Source organism: Lolium rigidum, chromosome 1 (genome assembly GCF_022539505.1).
Source record: "Lolium rigidum isolate FL_2022 chromosome 1, APGP_CSIRO_Lrig_0.1, whole genome shotgun sequence".
NCBI classification, from domain to species: domain Eukaryota; kingdom Viridiplantae; phylum Streptophyta; class Magnoliopsida; order Poales; family Poaceae; genus Lolium; species Lolium rigidum.
Genome location: NC_061508.1, coordinates 81,915,758 through 81,926,453, shown reverse-complemented (window position 1 = coordinate 81,926,453; position 10,696 = coordinate 81,915,758). Strand labels below are relative to the sequence as shown.

At 45.1% G+C, this 10,696-nt stretch overlaps 1 protein-coding gene across 1 annotated transcript; it reads left to right on the top strand.

Annotated features, from left to right (window-relative positions):
* The first annotated feature begins 6,653 nt into the window (after positions 1-6,653).
* Positions 6,654-8,357, top strand: LOC124676634. Its single transcript, XM_047212677.1, has one exon. It carries the CDS (start codon positions 6,654-6,656, stop codon positions 7,968-7,970), a length of 1,317 nt encoding a protein of 438 aa, XP_047068633.1. The 3' UTR covers positions 7,971-8,357.
* Positions 8,358-10,696: the final 2,339 nt, after the last annotated feature.

Below are 10,696 nucleotides of genomic sequence, written 5' to 3'. Positions count from 1 at the left end.
TAGAAGAGACATAATCTTTAAGGTCCTTACAAACAACACAAGTTTCATAATTTTTAACCATGAAGGATTCGATCTCAGAAGCTCCCATAAATATGACAAATTGTTCTACTTCTTCGAACCCAAGATGAATATAGTTATTCCAATTGTAGTTCATAATTAAAACTTCTTCACTAAAGCCACATTGGAATTTCAGATGTTTAGTATCCTGTTGAGAGCAACAGTTTATATCATGGCGTTTAAGCAAGATTTTACTAATTGTATTCAATTTTTCTATCACAGCACTCATCACTTCACCCGCTCTTGATTCTCTATAATTATTATATAATTCTATAAGCTCCAACATGGTTATGCGTTCTTCCATAACAATAGTTTTTAATTTTTCGATTTTTAATTTTTTTATGGATTTTTGGGTATATGAGAGAAATAAAACAAAACCAAAAGAAACTAAACAAAATAATACTAGACAGAAATAAACTAAGCAAAACAAAATAAAATAAAACAGAGAGAGAGGTAGAGTGTACTCCCCAGGTGAACTTATGAGTAGAGCTATGCCTCCCCGGCAACGGCGCCAGAAAATAGTCTTGATAACCCACAAGTATAGGGGGTCGCAACAGTCTTCGAGGGAAGTAAAACCCAAATTTATTGATTCGACACAAGGGGAGGTAAAGAATACTTATAAGCCTTAACAACTGAGTTGTCAATTCAGCTGCACCTGGAAAAGCACTAGTAACAGGGGTGATGTGAAAGCAGCGAGTAATATGAGAGCAATAGTAACGAGTAACACGACGGTAAGCGAGCAACACAGAGGCAATGGCACCAGAAAATAGTTGATACTACTTCCAATGACATATAGAACAAGTATATGATGATGAGAGATGGACCGGGGTTCCCAGCGATCTACACTAGTGGTAACTCTCCAATAACAAGTGATAAGTGTTGGGTGAACAAATTACAGTTGGGCAATTGATAGGATTGAAATAGCATTAAGACAGAACATCAAGATTATTAATCATGTAGGCATGTTTTCCATATATAGTTATACGTGCTCGCAATGAGAAACTTGCATAACATCTTTTGTCCTACCAGTCAGGTGGCGAGCGGGCCTCAAGGGAATCTACTGGCAATTAAGGTACTCCTTTTAATAGAGCACCGGAGCAAAGCATTAACACTTGGTGAAAACATGTGATCCTCATATCACAACCTTCCCCTCCGGTTGTCCCAATTCTGTCACTTTGGGGCCTCGGATTCCAGACAGCAATATGTGCAAACAACTTGTAGATACAATCTAAGCAATACATATAGAGCTTAAATCTAAGATCATGCCACTCGTGCACTAGTGACAAGCATTAAACACAACAAGATTGCAGCAACAATAACTTCACAAACTTTATAGATAAACTAATCATAATGTAACAATCCATCGGATCCCAACAAACACAATACCGATTACGTCAGATGGATCTCAATCATGTAAGGCAGCTCATGAGATCATTGTATTGAAGTACATGGGAGAGAGAGTACCAACTAGCTACTGCTAGAACCTATAGTCCATGGGGGAACTACTCACGGAGCATGATGGAGGCGGTGGCGTCGATGGAGATGGCTTCCGGGGGCACTTCCCCATCCCGGCAGGGTGCCGGAACAGAGATTTTGTCCCCCGAATTGGAGTTTCGCGATGGCGGCGGCGCCCCTGGAGTCTTTCTGTAGTTTCGTCAATTCGTATCGCGTTTTTAGGTCGAAAGGGCTTATATAGGCGAAGAGGCGGCGCAGGAGGGCGCCTGGGGGTCCCACCCCATAGGGCGGCGCGCCCCCTTCCAGGCCGCGCCGGCCTATGGTCTGGGGGCCCCAGGCCTCCCCTCTGACTCCCCTTCGGTGTCCTGGTCCGTCTCGGTGAATTATGATGTTTGGTCTTCGTTTCGTCGAATTCCGAGAATATTGCCCAAACAACCTTTCTGGAACCAAAAACAGCAGAAAACAGGAACTGGCACTTCGGCATCTTGTTAATAGGTTAGTTCTGGAAAATGCATAAAATCATTATAAAGTGTGAGCAAAACATGTAGGTATTGTCACAAAACAAGCATGGAACATCAGAAATTATAGATACGTTGGAGACGTATCACTTCCTCATATTATTTAGAGCAATCTTCTTGATCTTATCATAATATGTATCTTTATTTTGGTATCTTCTTTGTGGTTCATTTGGTTGCTTGCTTCATTTGTTGAAGCTTCTTGACTTTGTTATCTTTTTGCAATCTTTGATCCTCTCTATAGTATGATTTCTTCCAAATATTCTTTATTGGATACGTGTATTTGATTCCACTCAAATTGTGAGAAATTCACATGGTATGGAGGAACTCTCACTATATTGGCCTTCTAAATTATTCACCCATTTCGGCAATTGGTGCCAATGGGGGAGAAGTTTGGAGGGTTCAAGGGAATTTGGTTATGTCTTTGCTTTGTGCTTAAGCATGTGCCTTTATTGCATTCCATCTTGTTGCTTTGCATAGTTAAATATTTAGAGAAAACTCCACTAGGCTTTGAATGACAATGCATGCTCTTGCATATATTATGGGGGAGTTTGCTCTATGTATTCAACTTGTTTGTTACTTAAATTCCTTCTATAAACCCTCTCAAAGAGATTGTCATCAATTACCAAAATGGAGGAGACTGAAAGTGCATGGAGCGCCCATGTGTGGTTTTGGTAATTAATGACAATCCATATGGACTAATGTTTGCATTAAGTTATATTTGTAGGAGTTGTCCATAGGCAATGCTTGAACCATATGTTGGCTTCAAGGTTGCAATAAGAAGAAATTGATGAAGGATATCAAGTGCTAAGTATGTCTTGAAGATGAAGTGAGCCCTCAAAGTTAACTTCAAGACATCAACAAAATGAAGTGCAAGTTCAAGATGAGCCAACTCGAAGAGATCACATGCTTGAAGCTTGCCATGAAGAAATGAAGTGCAAGTTCAAGATGAGCCAACTCGAAGAGATCATATGCTTGAAGCTTGCCATGAAGAAATGAAGTGCAAGTTCAAGATGAGCCAACTCAAAGAGATCATATGCTTGAAGCTTGCTATTCATATGGTGATCATAGATATGTGAATATGCACCTAAGAAGAAGCTCTCCCATGGTGGATTATGGGGGAGCAATCCACAAGACTTCGTCAAGCAAGCACTATCAAGAAAGGTGGTAGATCTTGTTGCGGTCAAGATCGTCATCATCGAGCTCAAGAGGAATGCGCAAGGTTAAGGTTTGCTCTTGTTAAGATTTATTTCTTACCGGTCTCATGGTGTAGTTGGAGACCGGTTTATAGTTTAGTTGACGTTCTATCAAGAGGGCTCTCGAGTGAGTAACTCGATTGTATCCTTCGGAGAGCTCAAACCTTTGCATCCTTGCATTATCTTTCTTGGTTGTTATTTGGATCTTATCCATGTGATGTTTTAGAGCTTGTGCTTATTCTCATGACAATCTCTAGTTCATCAAGAGTGGTTTTTGCACAGGTAATTTGTTGCATTTTCAAGGTTGGAGGTTTTACCGGTATGTCTTTTTAGATAGGTCAAAACTTTCATCATTTGTTTCTATCCTCCCTTGCTGTACTATGATGGTTTCCTGCATGATCTTGTAGAGCTTGTTATTGCTTCGAAACGAGACCAAGATCATCAAAATCGGAGTCTGGATGCTCAAGTTATGCTCATTCTCGTTTTGTTGTTTCTGCCAGTTTTCAGGGGAGCGGATTATCTGGCCCAAGTGGGGGGGGGGGGGGGGGGTTATCCGGCCCCCGAAGAACTGCTAAGGACTTTTGGGCGTGAGCCCCAGTATTGGACCCGGATTTTTGGCTGGATATTTCATACCGGGGGCCGGATAATCCGACCTGGTCACCCCCAACAGCCATATTTCATGGGGGGCTATAAATAGGCTTCTTCTTCCCCAAAATCTGGTTGGTTCTCTCACTCTCTCTCTCCTCCATTATTGACCTTCAAAGCATGCCCTAGTTCTTGATTCCTCCCATGATTCTTGTATATTCTTGAGGGAAAAGAGAGAGGAGATCTAGATCTACATCTTCACTAATCAAATCCCTCTCTTTGTGAGAGGAACCACCTAGATCTAGATCTTGGAGACACTTGGAGTTCTTTGTGTTCTCTTATTTGTTCCTCCTCTCTTATTCCTCCAATAGTTTTTGTAGTTTTGTTGGAATTTGAGAGAGAAGAACTTGAGCATCTTTGTGGTGTTCTTGCCATTCCATTTGGTGCATCGGTTTGACTTCTTCGCGGTGATACGTGGAGGTGAAAGTTCGTGAGATATTCCTTCAGGAGCTTATTACCGGAGCTTGTTCCTCTTGGGTCTTTGGACCCTAGACGGCTTAGTGGTCTTTGTGGTGTTCTTGGGGACTCCAATTAAGTTGTGGAGATTCTTCAAGGGCAAGGCCTTTGTGGCAATGCTTAGTGGTCTTTGTGGTCTTTGTGGTGTTCTTGGGGACTCCAATTAAGTTATGGAGATTTTTCAAAGGCAAGGCCTTTGTGGCAATTTATTGGGAGCCTCCAATTAAGTTGTGGAGATAGCCCCAAGCTTTGTGCTGGTTCGGTGACCTCCCTAAGGTTTCATAGTGGAACGAGGACATCCCTTTTGGTGGGAATTATCGAGGAGAATACAGTGGCCCTTGTGTATTTGGAATGACTTGTCCTCCACACCGCTCCAACGGAGAGTAGCACTCGCAAGAGTGTGAACTTCGGGATTCATCGTTGTCTCCACGTCACTTCGGTTATTCCTATACCCGAGCTCTTTATTTATGCACTTTACTTTGTGATAGCCATCGTGCTTGAAGTTATATATCTTGCTATCACGTAGTTGCTTATATTGCTTAGCATAAGTTGTTGGTGCACATAGGTGAACCATAGTATATATGCTTTGGGCTTGACAAAGTAAACGCTAGTTTTATTTCGCATTTGTTAAGCCCATCTCGTAAAAGTTTTAAACCGCCTATTCACCCTCCCCCTCTAGGCGACATATGTGTCCTTTCAGCGGGCTTCCTCGGTGACAAGGACTTCCCGCTCGACCATCCACCACCACCTCGTCATCGAACACGGCAGCCTCTGGCACCTCTACAGGACGACAACGACAACGACTACAACAACGTGTTGGCCTACCACAACGAGGAGGCCAAGGACGACGGCGACGACTACATCGCCTGCATTTTAAAGGAATGGCAGGAGGCCATGGTGGAGGGCCGGGAGTTCGATTACCCGGCGACGATGACGGACGACGAGATCGAGAGGCTCGGCGTCCTAGTCTCGGAGGTGGACCGACCGGTACAGCCGCCGCTGCCCCGGTAAGCCACCGGCATCATGCCGTCGGGCCTCACGGAGGAAGAGGTCCTACCCCGGGTGCTCGAGGACTCGACCCCGCAACCAGTGCAACCGCCACCTCCACCTCCGTCGTGCAATCCGTGGGCGGCTCCACCTCAACCGCCGGCGTGGGCGGCTCCACCTCCACCACCGGTGTGGGCTCCTCAACCTCCACCACCGGCATGGGCTGCTCCACCTCCACCACCGTCGGCGGCACCGGCGCATGTTCCACCAGTTCCCAACTGGATGTGGCCGGTACCGGAGTTGTCGTGATCGACGACGACGAGTAGGTGCAGGTGTTATTAGTTTATGTTTTTATTTTTTTCCTTTTTTACTATGTAAATTATGTTTTTATGTTGAAAAAAATGCAAAATCGAAAAAATACGTCGTGCCGTGGAGCCACCTCGATGCAAATGGACGCGCGGTCGATTTCGACCAATTGAACCGACATAGACGCGCAGTCGATTTGGACTAATTGGACCAACACAAATGGGACGCGGGCGCCCCGAACATTTTGCCCTAAGGAAAAAATGCCAGTGATTTAGTTTTTAGGGCCCAAACAGAATACATTCCAGTGGTCGGCCCAGCCCAACTCCTAACCCTCAACTGATCCGCCCATCTCTCTCACCCAAAGAAAGAAATCTGCCTCCCTCACACACAGACACTGAGACACACAGGCGCGGAGGGCGAAGACCAACGGCGGCGGTAACCACGACCCACGACCCACGTCCCTCGCTCGGGCGGCACCCGTCGGCCGACGGTTACTATCGCACCGGTGAGCAGTAAGCGAGATCCTCCGTTGAGTCCGTTCCATTCTTCTTCTCTAGATTTGGAATTCATAGCGTGTTATTCCCCACTGACCGAGGGCTTGTTTGCGGCCCATAGGCATCCAGCAGTTTAGGAACTGTCGAACAAATCTGCAAAATGGAATCAATTATAAAGTCGCTTTCTTTAATGAAGTCTCGCTTTTGTTGTGCACATTGGGGAATTAATAATTAACAATAGATCAGTCGTAGAGCATTGAGCGAATATTACAACCTCGTTCAGTCTGTGTGAACGATGAGTTTTGTTGGGACGAATCTTGTGATTTGTGAAGAGCAGTTTCCCTAAAATGTGGAAGTTGTGTGGCAGATCTAATGATCAAATACTTAAGTCAAGGCGCATGCGCATCCCTACAATTCCTAAGTAGTATTAGATTGCCTAACATTTTGTAATCTTATGTTCCTGTAGCGATCTGGACTATTTAACCAAACACGTTCCCTCACCCAACTCACACTGACACTATGTGTTCTTTTCTTTGCAGGAAATGAGGAATGTGAAAGCGAAAATGGGGACACACCAAGTGGAGCAACGTGTTTCTATGTACCGCGGCGGCAACAGCAATCGCCTATCCCGCCGCCTCGCTGATTCGGCCTCATCCACCTGGGCATCATTGCACACAGATCTGCTCGACCTGATCGCCAGCCGGGTTCTTGCCGGTGACCTGCTGGATTATGTCCGGTTCCGCGCTGTGTGCTTGCGGTGGCGTGCTGAAACTCCTTCTCCTCGTGGTCGAGGTGTGGTTGACCCGTGCTTCCACCCACGCCAATGGATGATGTTTCCAGAGGGTGGTGGGCTATACCCAGGCCACCCTGCATTACTTGGCTATGTCCGCTTCTTCAACATCTCCACTGGCACCTTCGTTCGTGTCCGCCTCCCATGCTTCAGAAACCACTCTGTGCTTGACTGCCCCAACGGCCTTCTCCTCCTGCAGCACAACGAGAGTACTGCCATCCGCCTCCTCCACCCCTTCACTGGCGACGTCATCTTGTTGCCGCCCCTTTTCTCCATCTTCCCTCAGCTGGCCAAGCTGGGGTGTTTCGTGAGCGAATATGACAAGATACAGAACCTACGGTTTGTCTACGCGTCTGTCTCCGTCAATCTGGGTGGCACTGTTACTATCATGCTCGCGCTCAGCAACCTCGACCGCGTGGCCTACGCATCCAGCGGTGACCGCCACTGGACTCCATCAAGTTGGACGATGGGACACTTTTTCTCAGCACTGCCATTCGGTGGCAGCCTCTATGCAGTGAATAGGGGAGAGGGTCTCAATCCATGGCGTGTCCTGCGCATCGATCCTCCAGAAGAGTCCAACCCCTCCTCATGGTCACTAGTACCACCACAAACGGTCGCCACATTTCCAGTCGAGCAACTGAGTCATCCTGAACTGGTGGAGTGCAATGCTGAGCTTCTTCTGGTTGGCTCTGCCAATGAATACTCGCAGGTTGTGGTTTTTCGGGTTGCTGACCTCATCCGTGGAGTCCCTGCCGTGCCACTGGCGAGCATCGGTGACCAAGCCCTCTTCATTGGCGGATCAAACATGGCCGTAAACTCCAAGAACCTGCCATCCATCTTGGGGAACTCGATCGCCATTCTCAATGACATATGTGGTGGCATTGTGGGAAGGGGAACTCTGCCGCTATATGATCTGGGCAGCGGTACCTGGTCGCAGGTGTTCGACGGGCACTTCCTCGATGGCCCCATCCCTAGGCCGTACAGTCTTGCCCTCCACATCGCAACCTGCTGCAAGCGCCTTTTCTGGAACAGTGGGGATGTCTTCTGCTGCAAACCAGACGGACATTAAGAGTTCAGTTGTTTTTGTAAAGAAAAGCAGTTATTTCCTTTTCTGATGGCTACACCTGAAAGAGTCTTTGCTATGTAGGTTAGCCCGTAGGTTTATCTGCAACTACCAAATAGATCTGGTTTGATGTAGTTCAGTCCAGGATGCACTTCTGTCCCAAAATTGTTGTGCGTCGTTCAGATTGGAGACCATGCTTTTGTTTAGCCACAATTGTGTGACCTTCAGAAGCATGCATGGAGATATATGCACTTTGAGAAACTATAAGATATGTATTCTTCCTGTTAAGCTGAGTATCAGATTAGAATGTAGCTTCATTCAGTGGACTTGAAACTTTATCACTAATACTGTATTAGAATTGTTGCTATTTGTTTTCTGGAGGACTAAAGTTCATGTTACTGGATGATACTAGTTTTTATTTCAAAAGGGAGGTTTAAAGCTTGGCCATCCATTTTTATTGAAGTTCAAAGCAAGGCAACGAGGCCAGTGCTATCAGCATGTAGCTAGAGCACATAACATAGACAATTATGGTGGAAACATTACAAGATATGAAATTAACACCTATGACTAAGTCGACTTCTTCTGCCTTAGAGACGGACAATACATCCTCGTGCTACCGTCCGTCAGCACGTCCTGCCGAATGGCCAGATAAGGATGACAGATAAGGACTTTCATCCTGGTAGCTGACATCACCATTGATGAGCCCGACCAATGAAATTAAGAACAAGAGTTTTCACACCAGACATGATGCGGTGCGCCAATTAAAATCTTGAAGTTGGATCTTCCAAAAGTTGCTCCATTCATTACTCCACGCTAGATCGAACAGAATAGGCTTTAGCGCATTGGTGGGACATCTTTCCGAGAATAGCCCTGGCAAAGTTGACGTATCAGCAAAACAAAAAATGGAAAACTTATCTGAGCGGCCGCCTCATTCGCCTCTACATCTCATGTTCGGTTTGCTCGCCTTCTCCTTCCTGTGCTGCCCCAAGAAAGGAGAGGAGATGAAGGGAGGTTGTCCTGGCAGGGGCGCACGGCAGCCTCATAGGACTTGACTCGATGAAGGCAACATTCTTGAGGAGGCAATTGTGTGCATGTTCTGAGGGCATTCGTGCTAGCATCGTAGGCAATCGAGAGGAAGGAGTGGCATAGCAGCCTCTCATGCGTGTGTTGGTGGCACAGGTTGATTGAGAGATTTTTTTTTCCGATAAAGAAAATATATTAATATCAAAACGATACCAATTACACCCAGCCTCTGCAACAACGCACCATCCTAATGACACTACGGATGCACATAGCTAAAAAAGGAAAAGAAAACTAAGAAATAAAAGTCTCGCTACAGTATCTCGGGCCTAACAACAGCAATACATCCACCGCCAAGACAACACCTGAAGTACATACTCTCCAAAAACGACGCCTCCAAGAAGGGAACAGTGCGCTAATACCATCGTCGCCCGATCAAAAGATCTAAGGTTTTCACCCTGAAGATAGTCCCCGCTCTCAAAATAATACCTCCAACAAGGTCATTGCCAGGCACAACCAGTTAAGGCCAGACCTTGGGTTTTCACCCTGAAAGGTAGGACTCTGAACTTCACCTGTGTTGTCGTCCCCACTTTCATACCGCTACTGTGAAGCCCGGAACACCAAGCAAATCCCTCAACAGCGCGGAGATTTGAACCTCCCTTAGCTAGTCCTCCCCTCCGGCCTTCATGAAATTCCTTTCTTCCGACTTTCATCATGCCGAGCGGATGATGGCACCAAGCAACAAGAACGTCTACAATAGCCGATGAGCGGCGAGAGGTGGCTTGCGGCATGCGACTCCTGAGTGTGGGGGGCTCTTGTTGGTGAAGAGTGTTGAATATAAATACACTGCTTAGTCTTTTTACATCAGATCGGTCTTTTGAAAAACTTGGCTAGTGTAACAATCCTATAAAAAGGGATAAGAAATGAAGGAGGACACCAATAAGTAAAGCGAGGTAAGATTTTGATTCGAGTCAGGGTGATTTCTTTTCCAGGCGTGTCGAGTTCCAAATCCATGAACTGCAATTTCATGGTTTATTTTTTAGAACTGGATGGTTCATTTGGACTAAATAGACTTTTTTTGCTGCGTCTAAATTGAATTTTCCCTTCTTAAAGATGTGAACAATAGTAGATTAAATGTCGTGTATTTTTCTTATGAAACAATGCAAATTTGCTTTGTGAGGATTCACTAGCGGCACTTTTTTTGTAAGGTAGAATCACTCATTTTTTGGCACTGCATGGTTAAAGAATACTATTTGGTGTGGTATTTGATGACACTACACCAAGCATGTCAATTCGTTGGGACTCCAAGTACAGAGTGATGCAGTAAGACAAAATTTTCCCACAAGGGTGACTCGGCCATGTGGTTGTCAAGCACAGGGTTTTGCTATTTGTAAATTAAAATAACAATAAATAAAATATTAAAGAGTAAACTAAAACAAGTAAATAAAGATGTTTTTGGGTTTTTGGTTGCAGTTGCAAGAAGTAAAGATATTTTTGTATTTTTTTGAAACTAATTAATGCTAAAAATGTAAAGGCAAGTAAAATCAAGTAAAAGTTCTTTCTTATGATAAAATGTGGACCAGACTTCATGGGTTCACTTGTATACTCTCTCATGAAGGTGTGGTGGCACTAAGAACACGATAGATAACTAAATATTGATGAGATTTTATTATGTGTCTTGATTAACATTCATATGTGCATCATGTTCTAAC

What these genes read in the sequence shown, in the direction of transcription:
- LOC124676634 (XM_047212677.1), top strand. Translation starts at nt 6,654, where the DNA reads ATGAGGAATGTGAAAGCGAAAATGGGGACACACCAAGTGGAGCAACGT.